Source organism: Musca vetustissima, unplaced genomic scaffold, assembly GCF_032173495.1.
Source record: "Musca vetustissima isolate MV318-11 ecotype Yass unplaced genomic scaffold, APGP_CSIRO_Mvet_v1 utg60086, whole genome shotgun sequence".
NCBI lineage: Eukaryota > Metazoa > Arthropoda > Insecta > Diptera > Muscidae > Musca > Musca vetustissima.
The window spans coordinates 107,391-128,036 of NW_026889300.1; the positions used below are offsets into that span (position 1 = coordinate 107,391).

Consider the following 20,646-nt stretch of genomic DNA (forward strand, 5'->3'; position numbering starts at 1 on the left):
ATTACTGAAGTGCTGGTGACCGGAAGAAAAATTTGCCTTCAATTCACATTAGAGAAAACAATAACAACAACAGAATATTAAAAAAGAAAACATCCGAAATAAATATCACCAGCCGCTACAATGTCAATACGAACCAAAGTTCTTGGCATGGTGGATGTCATGATGCGTGTTCCACCTATTTTAATTATAGATGAAATTCTCAAAATAGATATGGGATTACCCAGTAGTAGTGGTAGTAGTAGCAGCAGTAGTAGTAGTACTAATGCCGGAGGTGGTGGCGGTGGACCCCTTGATGGAGGTGGTGGGGTCATAGAGGCAACATTAAATGCCCTTGATAATAGTACAGCCGGTGTGGCGGCATCTGTTGCCGCTACGGTGACAACTGCTGCCACAACAACAGCCGCCACTGCCACTACGACCAACAGTGGTGGTTTTTTAAGTCAAATATTTGGTGCCCTAGTCGATGATTTTGCAAGTGATACATATATAACGGACCTGCTTGGATTAACATCAGTGAGATTTCTCATATGTCTACTGGGTGAGTTGTACTCCTTTTTGTTGTTGTATTAATTAATTTTATCCATGGAATTCATGCAGGTATCACACAATGTTGTAGTGCAAATTTTTAAAGTTGATATGCTCCACTAAGAACCCTTGGACCCATATTGAATATTGTCATTATGGGTCCCAGTTTTTTATAAAAATAGCCTATACTATGTGTCTCCACCTTAGAGCCTATTTAAAATGGCGTGAGAAACATAGAATGACTTCAAGAATGAAATGTCTGGTTTAAAATATGATGTGTTGACAACATCGTTCTGTATAGGAGAAACATAATCCAAATTATGCCTATTAAATATTTAGGTGCTTACAATAATTTGTCCTAAACTCTAATCAAGTCGAAGTCCAATCATATGGGATGAACCTGCATATAGGCTGGTTACCGATCCATGTTATTCCCTATGGTAATCTAGTCGTATATCCTCATTATTTAAATTACGATTTTGTAGGGGTGTTTGTATTAAAATATATATATTCTTCTAATCAGTCTTAGTTGTATTAATCAACCTTAAAACTAAGGGGAAAACACGATGGTGGATCTTTAAAGATACATGACAAGGGAAGTGTGGGGCACCCCAAGGAAAAAGTGTACATTGTTGTAATCAGGCACTAGGTTTGTGTTGTCCACATTTCTAAATTGACGAATGAGTCTTCCCAATAGTTGGAAAACATCCTCGTAGAATATTTGTATTCTTTGTTTACCCTGCATAATAGTATAGAGAATAATTAGTATTGGATATTATTTCAGCCATCATGGTTACCTGTCAGAAAGCATCTACATCATTTGTAAAGAAATATATTCTACTGATCAAGTCGAAAAGTGATCTCAATTCGTACTGATGATAAAATGCCTGTTTCACCTATCAATGAGTAGAAGACGCGTTCTGCTCCGTGTATCACATTAGGATAACGCGTAACCTTGTAGAGGTGCAATGCAATCAGTGCCTAGGTTGCTGTCACCTAAGTCATTACTCTGGCTTATTCAGTTATCGTAACTGGACAAACTCCTTTGTGGCAAGCTGTTGTAGTTCCCCACCCACTGCAAGTTCACAATCAACATCACGTGATAACGCTGTAACATTCCGCTCCATCTGTAATTGGTCAGTTTGCAGGAATGTCATTAGAGAGAAATCTACGCTGTCAGTGATATTGGTCGGTAGACTTTGTGGCGGACTGATGTTTAAATACTACCATCCACGCGAACCATGAGATCAGGTATTCACTTCTAGCCCAAGGCCAATGTGGGCTAAGTATCGCCGAAGAAAAAGACAATTCGCAGCCATAAACGAAAACTTCATACTTAGAATAACGGTCCACTGTAGCAGTCCCACAGACATTACGATCATCAGCTCGTCGCTCATCGCCTTAACATATTGGCAAACTCATGTGGCCCTAGACTCCGATCACATTCCAATCGTGATCACGTTGGAGAAATCCAGTCGATAAGTTTGCAAGTTAGCTGGCTTGTTACAGAACGGTTGTTCCATAAGCCGAGCTTAAAAAAGATTTCCAAACGCGTCGGTCTTGTGCGAATCTCCTCCAAATTGAAAGACTACGTTCCAAGATGTTGTCCTCTACTTGGTCTTTCCATCTAATTTGTGACCTTCCCCTTCTGCGTGAACCATCAGTAGGCTCGCTTTTATATGCCTTTTGAGCTGGGGCATTCTCATTCGCACTACGGTGGCCTAGCCACCGTAGTCGCTGCAGCTCAATACCACTAACTATGTCGATGTCCGCGTATAAATTATAAAATTCGTGGTTCATTCGACGCCGATATTCACCGTCGACGCAGATCGGCCCATAGATCATTCGGATAATTTTTCTCTCAAACATCCCAAGAGCTTCAGATCCATATAACAGCACGGGTAGTATCATCGACTTGTAGAGTGTGAGTTTGGCCTGGCGGGAGGTGGCATTGTTCTTAAACTGCTTACTTAGACCATAGTAACATATTTTGGCCAACACTATCCTTCTCCCAATTCCAAAACGGATGTCATTAGTTTTATTTATGGCGGTATATAAAGTCTTTAACTACCTCGAAGCTGTAGTTCTCAAGTTCCACAGTTGGTACGCGTCCACTGGACGTCTTGTGCGTTGATACCATTAGCTTTGTCTTCTCACCATCTACTGCCATATCCACATTGACAGAGTCCTTTTCAATTTGTTCAAAGGTGGCTGCTACCATTCGCAATGTTCGACCTATTACATAGATGTCATCGGCGTTGGCGAGTAACATGTGTTGCTTGGTGTACAGAGTGTCATTTCTCTTTTGCAAAATGCTCCTTCCTTCTTCATCTGTACAGGAGGATGTGCTTGCACCAAAGCCAGTTCAAATTAAATTCCGATATATTTGATTCATATTTTAGGGTACCTACAATTCGAACACTCCCAAATTCGAACACAATATTCTGACTCATTTCATTATTGGCTAATTATTCTGCTGCTCTTTCTGTTTTTATTTATTTAAACATAATCCAAAACAGAATGAAAAGTTAAAAGACAGAAAGAAAGCACAAATTTGCTTTGTGTGTTTCTAAAAAAGGGGCACGTAACATCGGACCACCAACCTGTTAAATGACTAAACGGGAATGCAATAAAACAAAAAAATATATATAAACAAATCATGTGCCCGCCAGCATCATACAATTGTTTTCACAAAATGCAAAGCAATATTTAATAATAAACACAAATAATTTTCAATCCCAACAAAATAGAAAATATTGAAGTGAATATAGAATAAAGACGACTATGGTTCCAATTTTCCAGTTCTATTTTGAAAATATTTGATATTTATTTTGGGATTTCCCCTCTTTTTTTCTAGCTCGTAAATATCAACATCATTTTGTAATCTATTTACCCGCATTCGTTATCATATATAATATAACTATATTGCTGCCATGTGAATAGAAGGACACAGACATATGTATGTAACGAATGAGGAAAAGCTCAAAGTTCATGCGAATGATGAAATGTGATGACAAACTAAAATTTGTTGCAATTTGTTTTTCAATGATTGTATTGGTCACCAATTTTGCAGGTAGATATTTTTAAGAATATGAATAACGCTTTTTAATTTGGATCAAGTTTCAAGCTGATCTGAATAATATTCCTATTGATAAAGTTTTTGTTGTCACAGGTTATCTTTAATCAAAGTACTTTCCTGAAAATATTGATATTAAAACTATTGATACAAGAAAAGACAGAAAATTCTATGAGCTTATATATGAATGGAAGTGGGTATAAAATGTGTCCTCTTCGATATGGTCGATCATTCCATGCAGATATCCGACATCACTAATTCCACCTTTCTGTATGATGTCAAGCGTATGCTTGATAATTGCGTTAATGGTCGGAATGCCTTGCTTATGTTCTGTACCAAATTTGTTCAATGTGTATCTGGCGAAAATCCCCATTTCTCCAACAGATGTTTCCATTTCTTCAGGTCCAAATATTGTCATCGTAAGCGCAACAACATAAGGCGATATTTGCAATAGAGGTGTCAGAATTTCTCCGTATACGTTCGTCTAATTCAATGTCTAATTTTTGTTTTTTTTTTTGAGTTGGTCTATATATATCGATTAACCTATTATGTGTAAATTTGTATAGCTTTCTGCGTACAAATTACTATTGATATTTCGCTATATAGTATATATTGAAAATCAAATTAATCTCAAATGCCCTTTACCCAGATTTCATCTGAAAACTTTTATTTATTTTACATATAATATTTGCGTAAACAAAATATAATCTTTGAGTATACCGACCAACCGACCGATGTGGTTTTCTTATGTTTATTTGTTTTCTATTAACTGAACAATTTACACCACATTTAGCAATGTTTTATAAAACATAATTATCTAATTTGTTGTGTTTTTTGTTTACAAACTACTATTTCTATACGCTGATACGCATTTTTGTTGTTGTTATTGTTAATTTATATTTTGTGGCTTTGAATTCATTGGTCTCTTTATCTGCGTTATACGTTTTCTTTTTTCCTGAAGTTTTTGGTGGTTTACTTAAAACAGATTTCATATTTTAAGGAGCTAGATGGAAATTTAAGTAGCTTAAGGCTTGTTGTAATTATGCAGTTAGAAATTGTTCGTGAAATTTTATAGGGGAATAGAGGAGCAATTTTTAATATGCGATCTTGTAGTCGCTCTTTGTATTAATACTAGTAACTAAATGTGGTTAATAATTACAGTGGAACATTAGATCGATATTTCCAAAATATATAAGATTCGAAAATAAGATATATTTCCTTGATTTTTTCCCCTCAGCCTTATGGCTAATGAGGGTATATACACTTTGATTCAATGAAAATTTGGAGTCGATTTACAAATGTCCGTCTGTCTGGCCGGCTTGTGCGGACGATAACTATCGAAGGGAATAATCGATTTCATCCAAACTTTGCAAATCTTATTATTTTTTCCGGTCCACTCCTTCTGGTACCTCCCACACAAAATTATCGAAATTGTGCAAAAAATAAATTTTATAATATCAGGCGAACGGACTATCCTATTTCAACCAAACTTTGTACAACCTCTTACCTTAACCAAGCCTAGATCAAGATCAAGTAGGATGATGGGACCCATTACTCCACTCCTTCTGGTATCTCCCCCACAAAAAGACAAAATTGTCAATATTTATAAGTAAAAATTGAGGCGAATGGAATGTTCGATTTGAACCAAACCTTGCAAAACCTATTATCTTTACCAAGCCTAGATCAAGTTCGAAGATGGTTCAAAATTTTCAATATTTATAAATCTAATATTAGGCGATGGATGTAGGTTTAGATTAGGTAGAATATTCCGTATTAAGTAGGGGATATGCGTTTCTGATATATGGCTTTCTTACTGATATATGGCATGTTGTGTTTGTTCTATATGTGAAGGAATTTCGGTATTTTAGTCAGAAATTTCCTACTATTTGAGTCAGAAAAATCCTACCAGCAAATGTTCACATTTTCCGATTTTCTACAAGGTTTCTCAAAAGATAAGTATATTCGTATTCGTTTTTAAGGATCCTAGCCTCGTTTTAAAAAATTTGAATTTTAGGATATCAGTGAAAAACATCTCCTGGCAGACAATTTTCTATGCAGGTCTTTGTATTGGTACAATCAGATATGAGGGCCACGCCTAACCTAAGTTTCTGCAAGTTAATATTTCAGTTTCTCGAAGAATAAAAAAATCTGAGGTATGATTTTAGTATCGGTTCATGTCTTGACAAATCAATAATTTTTTAACGAATGTTCTTGTATTTTGGAATTTTAGATTCTCAGAGAGCGAGAAATTTTTCATTTTTCTTATAGGTTTCTCAGAGAATTCTGGCAGAAAACTCATTGTTCATTCGGCTTCGATATTCACCGTCGACGCAGATCGGTTCATAGATCTTCCGGAAAATTTTGCTTTCATTCACTCCCATATCTGCCTCGTCTGCTTGCGCAAGTACCCATATCCTTACACTAGCTCGGTTAATATCATCGTCTTGTAGAGGGGGAGTTTAGTCTGGCGTGATTTTACCTTATTTTTGAATTGCTCAGACCATAGTAGCATCTGTTGGTCAACACTATTCTTCTCCGAATTTCAAAGCTGATGTTATTACAAAACTAATAACATTGCGGTAGCAAGGTATATAAAGTCATTCTCTACCTCGGAACTATAGTTTTCATGTTCCACAGTTGTAGAGGGTGAGTTTAGTCTGGCGTGATTTTACCTTATTTTTGAATTGCTCAGACCATAGTAGCATCTGTTGACCAACACTATTCTTCTCCTAATTTCAAAGCTGATGTTATTACAAAAATTAATAACATTGCGGTAGCAAGGTATATAAAGTCATTCTCTACCTCGGAACTATACAGTGGTGGTCACAGAATTAAAACATTTACTGTGGTAAACATTTTTTGATCAGCCCTCGATTCGTTTGAAGTATTTTTGATTTTTTTTTTAATTCAGAACACTTCGATATACTACACTCAAGAAATTTAGTGTGAAAATGGAAAATTATTTCATGCAATTTTTCCATAAATAACGGTTTTTACGAAAATACATCGACTTTGAAGTGGCCATATAATTAAAACATTGTGTGATTTTTTACATGACTGCATTTTTTGAAAATATTTTTTAAAAAACCTCTTTAATTTAGTTAAATTATGTAAACTAAGCACCGATAAAATCATTTACTGATAAATTTTTTTGAAAAAATCTGTAAAATCTATCAAAAATGCCAAAAATGTGTTCAGTACACTTTCATTCACAAAATAACCCTTATTATAGAAAATAAAGGTCCGAATGCACCAGAAATTGCTAGAATTAGTAGAAAACAATAAATAATTCTCAAAATAAATAAATATTTGAAATAAAAACTCAAAAAATTGGAATTAACCTAAAAGAACGATTCAATTTCGATAGCCTTTATTGAAGAAAGCCGGAATATTTTTGCAGTATGTGAGGAAATATCGATTGATATTGGCATTTATTATATCAAATCGATTGTTCGAGTAGTACAGAATATATTTTATCAAAAAATATAGCAGTCACAACAGAAAGAACAGAGATCAACGCCTATGTTGACGAGTAAAAGTTTCTGCCACACAGCAGCATTTTTGATGCTCAACTCAAGACTTTAAATATTTGTCAAATTGTAAAATTTTTCTTTCTTTTAGGCTAAAATAGATTAAATGGGCGTTATTTTATTCAAAAAATATTATTTTGGAAAAATATTGTCATGTTCAGTAGATTTTAAGGGTCAAGAGTTAACCATCAAACATGCTGCTGTGTACCAGAAACGTTTTCTCGTCAACATAGGTGTTGATCTCTGTTCGTTCTGTTGTGACTGATAATTTTTTTGATGAAATATATTCTGTACTACTCGAACAATCGATTTGATATAATAAATGCCAATATCAATCGATATTTCCTCAAATACTGCAAAAATATTCCGGCCTTCTTCAATAAAGGCTATCGAAATTGAATCGTTTTTTTAGGTTAATTCCAATTTTTTGAGTTTTTATTTCAAATATTTATTTATTTTGAGAATTATTGATTGTTTTCTACTAATTCTAGCAATTTCTGGTGCATTCGGACCTTTATTTTCTATAATAAGGGTTATTTTCTGAATGTAAGGTGTACTGAACACATTTTTGGCACTTTTAATAGATTTTACAGATTTTTTCAAAAAAAAAATTATCAGTAAATGATTTTATCGGTGCTTATGCCATGTACAGACGAGCGTTGTTCGCTCTCTCATTCGTTGTTCGACCCTTAATTATGAAGTAATTACTTAGTTCCCCATACAAAATTGTCTGAGCGAACACCGACTTTTGTACGTTGTTCAATTCGAATCACTCTCTGAATAACCAATAAATTTGTCCCATCCCTAACAATTGAGAGTATTTATCGAAAATAAATTAATTTTGACAGTTTGAAAATATTTATGAAAGTTTCAAACTTTTTCAGTAAAATTGAAAATCATGAATGAAAAGTAAAAAATTGTATAGTTTTTATATATGCAGCAGGATGTAAATTTTGTTTTCTACATAATGCAATATGCATTTCTTTTCCCTTGGTTCTAATTAGCGTACAAAACAAGAAACAAATGTGGGGCAACTCAAACAAAAAATTCTCCAAAATGTTATTTGTGACAGTATGTGACATTTGAATTGAGAAAATATAAAAATGTATTAAAAACAACAACATTTTCAGAAAAAATGGAAAACATGAATGAAAAGTAAATAGATATGGGTTCATACTATAGTCAGGAGAAAGAGAATTATTTTTTCTATTTAGATCCCTATGTAATTCACTAAAATATGTTACATATTTGGTGTAAAACAAGAAACAAAAAGTTTGAAATAAAAAACTCTGATGATATGAATTATGAATAGTGTTGTATGAACGGGTTAATTCATGTACGTAATTCTGAGAGCGAACTACGTTGTTCGGATGCCCGTCAGAACATGGCATTAGTTTACATAATTTAACTAAATTAAAGAGCTTTTTTTTTAAATATTTTCAAAAAAATGCAGTGAAGTAAAAAATCACACAATGTTTTAATTATATGGCCACTTCAAAGTCGATGCATTTTCATAAAAACCGTTATTTATGGAAACATTGCATGAAATAATTTTCCATTTTCACACTAAATCTCTTGAGTGCAGTATATCGAAGTGTTTTGAATTAAAAAAATTTCAAAAATACGTCAAACGAATCGAGGGCTGACCAAAAAATGTTTACCACAGTAAATGTTTTAATTCTGTGACCACCACTGTAGTTTTCAAGTTCCACAGTTGGTTCGAATCTGCAGGACGTCTTGCACGTTGTTATCATCAGCTTGGTCTTCTCGCCATTTACTGCCAGTCCCACTTTGGCAGACTCCTTCTCAATTCGTTCAAAGGTGGCTGTTACCGCTCGCAATGTTCGATCCATTATGTCGATATCGATTGACATATGCTGTTTGGTGTACAAGTGCCATTTCTGTTCACATTTCCATCTCGTATGACCTTTTCCAGCAGGATGTTAAAAAGGTCACACGACAAATTGTCTGCTTGTCTGAATCCTCGTTCGGTATCGAAGGGCTCCGAGAGGTCCTGTTAATGCCACTTAAACATATCCTGCATAGCCGTATTGATTTTACAGGAATCCCGAACGCAAATATGATTTTAAACACATCTGAGCGGATTGATCTGTCAAATGCAGCTTTATTGTCGACTGGATCTTTTCCAGGATTTGGCGCAGTGTGAAAATCTGGTCTATAGTGGATTTACCATGTCATTGACCATTGGCTTCAGTCGTTTAGACAGCACGCTGGTTAGCACTTTATAGACGATGGGAAGGAGTTGGCCTTGTCTCTTTTTTTTGCGCATGGGGCACAGGATTCTGAGGTTCCGATGTATTCCTCTAGCCAAATTGTACTAATCAATTTGTAGGTATTCAAATGGTAGGGTGCTTGAGTCCTGATCCTAAAACCTAGTATTTAACTTTTTTGATCTTATGTAAATAGAAGCGCGGACTTTGGATTCTTTTATTGATTTTATTCCCTTCTTTTATTGTTTTTATTCCCTATTTATATTTAATATTGGTCATCATTATTTTTTAGTAGTTCAGTATTATTTATTTTTTTTAATTCCATTTTAAACTAATTTTCTTAATTTCCTTTCTTACAGGTCTGGTCTGTGCTATTTGTGTGGTTATGCTTTGGACAAGGCATTTGGTAATGGTGTATATGTTTGTGATATCACTGGGTCTGACGTTTCTCTCACATTGGTCAAATGTAACGGCGCTGGCGATAATCGAAAAATCGCCATGCATACTGGAGGATGTTCTATCAATGAATACAACACGTTTAATGGATACGGGTAGTGTTGTTGTAGCCGTGGCACCCCATGTTGTTGCTCAATGGTTTATGGGAATGCTATTTGCCTATATACATTTGGGTCCACGCTATAAACTTGTGCAAAAATCAATGCCATTGATATTTGCCAGTCCCATTATTTTAGCCACACTACCACTGAAACCAAGAATAATAAAATTTCTACCCCTATTGGCTGATACTGTACCATTGATGTTAACCAAAATCACTCTGCTAACTAGTGCCATGGATGCCGGTAAGACGGTCTACAATGGCTATCAATATGCCATGAATTTTGTAAGTAATTTTGGTTTGTCGGCATTAATTGAGAACGAATGGCAGCGGCTAAATGTGCCAAGTGTTTTAAGAGTTTTCTGGACCATAAGGTATGTTTGGTTGATGCTTCATCTTCCATGTGGGATATTTGCAATTAATATTCGCTTTTCTTTGCTATCTTTCTTTAAAGGATGACCCATGAATTCGTTTCAATGATGCTGCGCAATGAAGTCAACTCGGCCAATCTCTTACCCACCATACAAACCCTACTCGTCGATGGCTGTGGAACATTAACTGCTGTTCTGGGCATGACATCTGTTATATCGGTAATATGCCACTATATAGGCAAAGCTTTCCAATGGTATCTCCTGACATTCGACAATGAAGAGGAAAAATCTTTGGGTACTGTATCGGCGGTTTTGTTCTATATATTGGCGCTACAAACTGGCCTAACATCATTGGCACCCGATAAGCGTTTTGTGCGTCTATGCCGCAATTTAAGTCTATTGATTACGGCATTGTTGCACTTTATCCATAACATTGTCTCACCCATACTGATGTCGTTGAGTGCTGCACGCAATCCATCACGTAAACGTCATTTCCGTGCCTTAACCGTTTGCGCTTTCCTAGTCATTGCACCAATATGTTTACTCGTTGCCCTATGGAGACGTCATTCTCCATCCACTTGGCTGTTGGCTGTGACCGCATTTTCTGTGGAGGTTGTTGTGAAGGTAAGATGGACAAAATATCAGAGGCGTGGATTATTTAATAATTGGATTTTTTAAATATTTCAAGATTTAATTTCTTCAAAATTTTTCAAAAGTTATCTTAGTCGTAGATTTTTTAAAGAATATTTTTCCAAGATTTAATTTTTTCAAAATTTTTAAAAATATTGTTTTCAAGAGTTATCTTAGTCGTAGATTTTTTAAAGAATATTTTTCCATGATTTAATTTTGTCATAATTTTGAAAATAGTTCTTTTTCAAATTTGTTCGAGGACAATCGAAGCGTAGATTTTTCAAAGTATTTTTTTTTAGGATAATGAATATTTTTTTGGAGGACAATCCAGGCGTAGATTTCTTAAAGAATATTTTTTCGAGGGCAATCGAGGCGTAGATTTGTTAAAGCGTTGTATTAAATATTTCAACTTAAATTATAAACATCCTTAAATATATTTTTAAATATCCTTACTATATTTATTCTTAATACTATATTGTTAATTTCTTTCCTTCAGGTTCTTGTTTCCTTGGCTACCTATACATTGTTCCTTTTGGATGCATGCCGTTCATCGTTCTGGGAGAAATTAGATGACTACTTGTATTATGTACGCGCCTTTGGTAATTCCGTTGAATTTTGTTTTGGCATTTTGCTATTCTTTAATGGTGCCTGGATATTGGTTTTCGAGTCGGGTAAGTCTGATATTTTTTTATTCTGTATCATTTGTGCTTTTTGTTTTCATTGCTTTATAAGTTTGGGTGGTGTGTGTTTTTGCGTAGTCTTCTTCTTTTTTAGTTTTTATTTATATACAAACTTTTTGGTTATTTTTTTCTTTTTTGAAATTTTCATGTCATCGCAAATTTCTTGTATATTCAATATAATTCGAGATCAAAATATAAAACACACAATAATTGAATTGATTGAAATAATTATCATTATTAGGATAATGGTAAACAGAAAAATTGAAGATCGAAATAAAAAAAAAAATATTTAAATTTCATGTTTGTTTGTTAATTGGAAAGTAAAATTCTCCCCATTTACTATTTCATGTGAGAGAAAGAGATAGTTATGCATTTCATTTTAATCCTGCCATGAATTGGACGGACTGGAGATTTCGAAGTTGCAGTTCGGCAATTTTTCAAAAAGCTATCAAGTCGTTGATTGTTTAAAGAAAGACCAACAGGGCGTAGATTTTTTAAAGAATATTTTTTCCAAGGACCAACAAGGCGTAGGTTTTTTAAAGAATATTTTTTCCAAGGACCAACAAGGCGTAGATTTTTTAAAGAATATTTTTTCCAAGGACCAACAAGGCGTAGATTTTTTAAAGAATATTTCTTCCAAGGACCAACAAGGCGTAGATTTTTTAAAGAATATTTTTTCCAAGGACCAACAAGGCGTAGATTTTTTAAAGAATATTTTTTCCAAAGACCAACAAGGCGTAGATTTTTTCCAAGGATCAACAAGGCGTAGATTTTTTAAAGAATATTTTTTCCAAGGACCAACAAGGCGTAGTTTAATAAATATTTTTTCCAAGGACTAACAAGGCATAGTTTAATAATTTTTTTTTTCAAGGACTAACAAGGCATAGTTTAATAAATATTTTTTTCTAAGGACTAACAAGCCGTAGTTAAAAAAAATATTTTTAAGAGACTATCAAGGCGGGTTTTTAAACAAAATTTTTCAAAGACTATCAAGGCGGAGTTTTTAAACAAAATTTTTCAAAGACTATCAAGGCGGAGTTTTTAAACAACATTTTTTAAAGAACTTTCAAGGCATAGATTTTTCCAAAGACTATCAAGGCGGAGTCTTTAAAAAAATATTTTTCAAAGACTATCAAGGCGTGGTTTTAAACAAGACTATCAAGGCGTGGTTTTAAACAAGACTATCAAGGCGGAGTTTTTAAACAACATTTTTTAAGGGACTTTTTCCAAAGACTATCAAATGACTATCAAAAGCTCATGCATTTATGTTGTGTAGATATCCAGGTTGTTGTTTTTGGTACTCAGCTTTTATACATTTGAGCTAAGAATATTGCCGAAAAAATTATTCCATGTTATCGAGCTTTGTGGGTTATTTCATTATTATTGCTTCCAAATGGAAAAAAAAATGAAACCATATCCATAACATCATCCACATTACCTAAACATTGTCATTCATTTGTCAAAAAAAAAAGGAATTCATCTATTGCAATGTCCCAATTCCTACCCCCCCAAACAAACATCAACAACAACAATCAAACAAAATTTATCAAAAAATACAAAAAATTGCGTGTGCATGTAAATTTTTTTTATTTGTTTGATTTGTGTACCGTATAATATAACTTGATAGCACAAAATGCTACAGGCGGCGCCATCCGTGCAATTATGATGTGCATACATGCTTACTTCAACATTTGGTGTGAGGCCCGGGCCGGTTGGTCGGTGTTTATGAAGAGACGTTCGGCTGTACATAAAATATCCACACTACCAGAGGCAACACCCGCCCAGTTGCAGGCTTTCGATGATGTTTGTGCTATATGTTATCAGGTATGATTTGGCAATGCATTTGATTAAACAATTAATAACAAATTGTAAATTTTTTATTTAGGAAATGCATTCGGCGAAAATCACCCGTTGTCGTCACTATTTCCATGGTGTATGCCTTCGCAAATGGTTGTATGTTCAGGATAGATGTCCATTGTGTCATGAAATCATGATGTACACGGATAGAACCGATGATGCTGACAATAATGTGCCACACCAACAGGATATGGATGCTCCGTTAGTTAATCGCAATAGAGAGGTGAGTGTGATAGACATGTTTTCCAATCAAGATAATGAGGTGGAGTATGGATTCAAATACAAAAACAAGGGACTATACTTACCCAACATGAACCCTAAATACCAAATTAAATATCCGTTGTTTGGAAAGTGCAGTTAGATCCTCCCAAATAACTTAAGTAGGGCGTCAACATCATATGGGTCTTCCGTCAACAGAATACCAAACGAATCTTTAGAAGAACAAAGCCCAAAGAAGACCACCTACAGTTACCTAAATGGTCATACATAGCAGGCCAAATCCTCTCCAAAACCCCAAATGGGTCTTCAATCTCTATACAACTAATTTTTTTTTACTCTCTTTTTTTTACTTACTTACTTACTTTTTTAAATTACTCTCTTTCATTTTGCAGGATGTGGCTATAGAAAATGCTCGTAGCCGTTCGACAACAACTGATGCTGATAACAATACATCATCATCTTCAACGTCGACGACATCAACATCTGCCAGCCTCTTGGCTAGTGCTAGTGGTGTGGCTAGCGTAAGCTCTGGCCTCGTTAGCAGTAATTTTAGTACGGGCAGTGGTGGCGGAAGTTCTGCATCATCGTCACAGATGAATACCACCGCACCGACAACATCGAGAACAGCAGCTGTTGCTGCCACCGCCACAGCGGCAGCGAGTAATTCAACGCATAGTTTTCGGTTTCAACCCGATTTGGATGTACAGGATTAACTATAATTATAATTTAATGTAACTATAAAATAAAAAAACCCAAAAAACACAATAAAAATAAAATATTATATATACTATAACTACTACTTTAGGTGTACTTATGTATAAATGAAATTTGCAGAAACCACATACACAACAACATACATATGTTTATTATAGAAATTTAATTAATTAATTTAAGTGAAAAACACACACATTTCTGGGCGACAATATATTTTTATTATGATTTTTTTCTTTTTTCATCGAAATAAGTCGTTTTTTTGTTTGTTTATATAAATACTATGCATAGATATGTGTTGAGTTTTTTTTTTTTAAGAAAATAATATTTTGTTTTAGAAAAAAAATGAAGGGAAAAAGCATTGCTTAATTGTTTTTTTTATAAAATAAAAATTATATACACATAAATAATTATTTAAAATTGAGATGATTTTAATGTCCTTCACTAAAATGGGAAAGATGATTATTCGATTTGATAGGACTTTTAAAAGGATGTGCTATTCTAAAGACCACGTAAAGACCATTTTAAACATCAATTTGGTTTCCAGTAAATAGAAGGTCCATTCATGCTAATTTCCATGCTAATTTATTTTTCTATAGATTAAACCCATTCGATCTTCTATAGATAGTAGACCGAGGGAAGAAGAATATTCGATTTGATAGGTCTTTTAAAGGGATGTGCTATTCTAAATACATAGAAGGCCCAGTTGGTATTTTATAGATATAAGACCAGCCTTTTGTTGATGGAAGGCCCTTTTGATATGCTGGTATTTTATTGATTTAAGGGCCTTCAGTTGGTATTTCTGTGTGTGTTTTTGGATCGAAGACCCCTTTGACCTTCTGTACGTAGAATACCCATTACGTTTTCTGTAGACCCCTATGGGGTATTCTATCAAATGAAGAACCCTCCAGTCATCTGTAGATAGTAGACCCTTTTGATTTTCTGTTTGGTTTTATATTTATAGAAGACCCATTTGGTCGTTTGTAGATATTTTGGGACCGTTTGGTTTTCCATATTTTGAAGGTATACTTCATATTTTAAAATTGACTGATCAATTTGGTATTCTATGGTAAAAGCTGTAGGTAGTTAAGAATTCCTTTGGTTTTGTATATATAGAAGATGATTCCTTGGTCAACTGGAACTTACGCTTATGTTATTGTAGAAAATTAGTTAATTTTTCCACTCATGGGTCTTGCCAATTGGAGGAGGCATTTGTTAGTTAAGGGACCACTACGATAAATCGAGTATGGAATTGCGATTTGAAAGATCGATTATTATTCCCAAAAATTGTATACTTTTGAGTATTCTCGCTATTGATTTACACTGCAAAATCACTTCCCGAACTTCTCTTAATTTTTCCCCATTCAATTGAAATTTAGAAAAAATGTAGAAATCGTTTTTAATTCTGGTACTCATTCCCCATAATCGGCGCCTTAAAAATATATAAATACTTCTACTTGTCACAAATCATTCGTGTAATGTTCTTTCTCAACACCCAAGTTATAAACACAAATTTTAATTACTTAAAAAACGGCAGCAAATTAAGAAAAAAATATGTTATCCCCTATACCAATTAATACAGTAAGGAAAAATATTAATAATGATATACATATATTGTGAAGTCTGATACGATGAAATCTTAAGCAGAATAAAAAGCATAATAAATTATAGCAATGTATATTAATAAACGACAAAATAAAAAAACCAAAAAAAAAAGAAGTAAATAAAACTTTCAAACACAGAGTTAATGTTTTTAGGTTAATTTTATATAATGGAAATTGACAAAAATATAAATACTATTATCCCAAAAATATATATTTAATTAAAAAAAAAACAAAGCCAAAAACAACCCATATAAACAACTCTATAATTTACTTTCTAAATAATGGCATATTATATTGTAAAGTTAAATTGGATAAGGATATATATAAAAAAGAAACAAATTAAATTATTTTTTAAAATAAAAAAAAAAAAACAAATAAAATTGTATAATTTTAATTTAACTATTTTCTTTCGGTTTATATAACAACAACAATGTTATTTTACAAATTTGTTCATAAATTATTTATTTATTTTTTTTAACAAAGTAAACATCATCCTAGTTGTCTCCATATGCGGTATATCATCTCTGCATCTCTGCCCTCGGCTGCCATGTGGTTTATTAATTGAAAATCAAATCATTATAATTACTTAATAAATGATAAGGTGATACACGACAACAGGTGGTTGTGCGTACAACGGTAACACGATCGGCACGTTCAAAATTGGCTTTAACCGTTTCATAATAACGACCATCACTGCAAAAAAGGAAATAATTGTAATTATTTATTACTTTTTATTCGAAATTCAGAAGAGTGGGCTTTATTTACCTCAACACCATGCATCGCAATTTCAAACATTTAACGCGCAACAAGTCGATGGCCTTTTGACTCTTATCCGAAAAACGTAAATTGTCTGGATCCCATCTGTAATAAAAACCAGATTTCAATTTTTAGTAGATTTGTTATTTTTTGTCGAAATTATAATTAGGGAACAAATTCCAAATTGTTGTAATATTAAAATCCTATCGAGTGACAATATTTTGGAACCAAAACCTAATCTTCAATGGTTCCAATTCTGCTAGTTGTATTTTCCGCAAGGTTTCTCCACGTGGAGCAAATTAACAGAAAATGGACTGCACCAAAAACACCCGTTTTATCACACAATATGATCCCACTAGTTCTATTGCGGCATATGATAACCCTCTTATGTCCGACTAATCACCTCTATCATCAACACATTGCATTCCTCTGTATTCCGTAACTCTCGAGGACATCTTCAAACTGTCGGATGAAAATGAAACGGGCACGCGCCCTCCGTGTCTATCACAGTTACGTCGTTCTTCTAGATTTTGCGAATGACCACAATTTTATATTGTTTCAACCACACAGTTTTCACCGCCTACCCTGGATAGAAGGTAAGAACCTGTATAATAACCAAAAAAGAATTACATTTTCTGTTTCTTTCAAATTTCAGCTACAGTGATATGATTTGACACGCGTGTTACGACTCCCTGTTAGGCGGCGCTAGAGGGGACCTTCCGGCTAGTTAGCGGTCTCTGGGCTATGGTCCTCAACCCGTCCACATCTCTAGCCCATCAGGGCGAACACGAAAATGAAACTTTACTATTCAAACAAACAAACACATTACATTCAAACACAACACCTGCCTTGATAAGAGAGTATAGCTGTTCTACTCTCACATTTTGCCCTCCCAACCATGGTTCCCAAACGTTCCAACGTATCAATATTATTGGAAACCCCGCAAACACACACACACTCACCTCATCACCTTCTTAGAATCCTCTCTAAAAGAACAATTAAAACATATTAGTTTTGGTTACAAAATCAACACATATTACATTTATTCTTATAATATAAGCCTTAAAACTAAAAAACCTGTCTTGGATTCTTCAACCCCAGATCACTCAATATATCAATGAAACAAAAACAAATTCGATATTAAAATTTCCTCTTTGAAACGCTAGAGATTCTTTTTTAAATAACACTTTAAAAACTACTCATCAAGTCCCTATTATAAAGGAGCTCGTTTATAATGGTTGAATAGGCCAATCCGGCGTTAAAACTACATATGACGAATCCCTAGTCTTCCTTCAGAGAATTATATGACCTTTAAACACTTAAAAACAATCTGGAGTCAAATCACAAATCCTTACAAATTCAAATAAAAAATGTTGACAATCACAAAGACAACACAAAATACACTCAAACAATTTGTCTCTTAATAATTATCAATATTAACGAATTTTAAAAATATTTCTTTGGGAATCCCTTTAAGGCTAAAGGCATGGGTTTATTCCCAACTCATTGTAGGTATTAAAATTTATCGCTTTCTTATTTTTCTTTTGATATGCTTCCAGATGACCGCCTATCTTAGCTGAGTAGCACCGTTACCTCTGTTCCGGCCAAAAAATAAAGGAGGATTTAGATTACCATCGGCCACACAATATTTGGTTTATGTTGCTGCTGGCAAAAACAGCTGAAAGGCCACACATCCACACACACAACACAAAAGGCTCGTTGGAGATCCAAAAAAATAATCACTGACCTCCTCTTGGGAATACCGGAGGCCAGTAGCAGATTGGTGTTGGCGTTTTTCTGGGGAACCTACCAAAAATATCTCCCGTTTATACTCATATCAAATCACCTCATTATAAGAAAACTCACGGTAATTTTTTTGATTCCACCGGTTAACAAAAAATATCATTAAATAAAAACGTTTACACATATATTGACTGTCGTTGTCTTTTTTTGGTATTTATTTGGATTTTTCTCAACAGTTTTGTGGTGCACTCAGACCTGTGACGGTTAATCCTAGACTAGAGCTATAATCTTGCTCCTACCCATATTTATAGAGTCTAAATTTTCCTCCATTTTCATAAATTTTCCAATAATTTTTAGGAAAATACATTTAATGGCGAATGTTGCACTAAATGGCTACCCTTTTTCAGGGTTGATAAAAACGTAGTAATAAGTACACTGAACACAGCCTTATTTTTTTATTGATGTGGCTACACTGTTCGTTTCCTCAGTCTCTTCAGTCCGGGTTTCACATGCAGAGCGCGCGCGTCAAATAATTGGTGATTTTTAATTTAAAAAAAAATATTTTTGGCGGAGTCCACCAATCCCTTTTATTGGCCCAAACGAATGGCTGTGTTTCAACCGTTGCATGCGAAACAATTTGAATAGCGCCGCCCTAGAAAAAAGGAGTCATTCATCCCACCCACGCAACAAAACTTCGACCATTGCTGAGTCCATTTTGCAAGGGTCGATGTGCGTGTGATTTTCTTTGGACAACGTGGGGAATTCTCACCCCTGAAGTCTCATCGCCGGGTACAATTCGCACATTCATGGTAAGTCATTTCATGATTCCATGTGGTTCATTGGAAACAGCATCATTAATATTTTTGCTGTTTCACACACACACATACATGAGAAACGGTGCGGTTGCGGTGCGTGGTAACGTCGACGTACAAGTTGCGCTTACGCACCCTCATCGTTTCTTGAATCAATTGGCAACGTTATGAATGAATGTCATCATTCACTGGTGAATACCATTTCATTAAAGAGGATAAGAAGAAGAGTGTTTACATTTTTTTGTGTTAAGCTGAAGGTGATAATTTCAATGTAATTAATTGTGTATTTTTTTCTTGTTGCAGGTTATCCTAACTCCATTGTGTGGGACCTACAGTCAAGGGGCAATCGTAAGTATAGACTTTTAATGCATACAATTGGCTATAATTATTTTTTTCTTCTTTTTCAGGCAGCCTTGGTGTACCAGTGGATATTTTTGTATGGGAATATTGCAAGGCGTATAAAATAGATCATGGAATGCTCTATGAGTAAAACTACTGCCATTTAAATGCCTAGTTGAGGTGCTATGACGAGCCGGGAAAAATTTGTGAGCATGGTTTGGCGGAATTGGTTTGTATTGTCACCATACGTATGGATTAGTAGTACTAATTTTTTCTTCTTTCTTTCACAGGCAAATAAGAATCTTCAACGTTTGTAATACGGGCAATCGATACATTTGGTGATTGCTACACAACACCCAGACAACGAAAACCCCTTGATGAATATCTAGGACAAATTGCAGTGCACCTATGGATTTCTCCAAGTAAGTCTCATTTATCGGTATTTAGGAATTCGTTGAAACCATTTTACAACGTTGTTTTTAGTTATTGTCGTGTAACAAAAAAAAGGTGTCATTTTTTTAAAACAAAAGCAGTGAAGTGATTAGGTTGGGTTTGAAAAGTGTTAATCCCGTCAGCCACTAGGATTTATCTGTGGGTACATAGACATAAAAATTAGGTAATGAATATATAATAAATGATGACTGCAAGTAGCTTCTTGAGATTAGGTATGTGGGCCAGTATGGTCGTGTAGGTATATTAGAGGAATATGGAATTTCGATTGTTGGAATATGAAGTGAATGATTTTTTTTGAAAACAACAATAGCAACAGGATGTTGTTGAAATGACCCTGTTATACATCAGAGGGGTAAACATTCAAAAAAAATTGTTTTGTTATACCATTATATAAATTTTGAAAAAAATGAGTTTGTCGCAACTTGATTTGTGGTGGGTATTCATTTCTGACACAACTTGTGATAGGATTCAAACATCCTGGATTATAATTTTTGTCACTAATCAGAAAAATTTATGACAGTAACTGAACAGTAGGACATTTGTCATGGTTTCA

General features: G+C 34.3%; 1 protein-coding gene across 1 annotated transcript; it reads left to right on the plus strand.

Moving 5' to 3' along the window:
- The first annotated feature begins 92 nt into the window (after positions 1 to 92).
- Positions 93 to 14,451, plus strand: LOC133336990 (protein TRC8 homolog). Its single transcript, XM_061545253.1, has 7 exons — positions 93 to 538; positions 9,722 to 10,292; positions 10,373 to 10,913; positions 11,416 to 11,590; positions 13,242 to 13,423; positions 13,485 to 13,718; positions 14,068 to 14,451. The coding sequence occupies exons 1-7, from the start codon at positions 121 to 123 to the stop codon at positions 14,386 to 14,388; spliced, it is 2,442 nt and encodes an 813-aa protein (XP_061401237.1). The 5' UTR covers positions 93 to 120; the 3' UTR covers positions 14,389 to 14,451.
- Positions 14,452 to 20,646: the final 6,195 nt, after the last annotated feature.

What these genes read in the sequence shown, in the direction of transcription:
- LOC133336990 (XM_061545253.1), top strand. Translation starts at nt 121, where the DNA reads ATGTCAATACGAACCAAAGTTCTTGGCATGGTGGATGTCATGATGCGT. An exon ending in AGAGTTTTCTGGACCATAAG is followed by an intron (nt 10,293 to 10,372) that starts GTATGTTTGGTT and finishes CTTTCTTTAAAG; the next exon opens with GATGACCCATGAATTCGTTT. An exon ending in TTTCCAATCAAGATAATGAG is followed by an intron (nt 13,719 to 14,067) that starts GTGGAGTATGGA and finishes TTCATTTTGCAG; the next exon opens with GATGTGGCTATAGAAAATGC.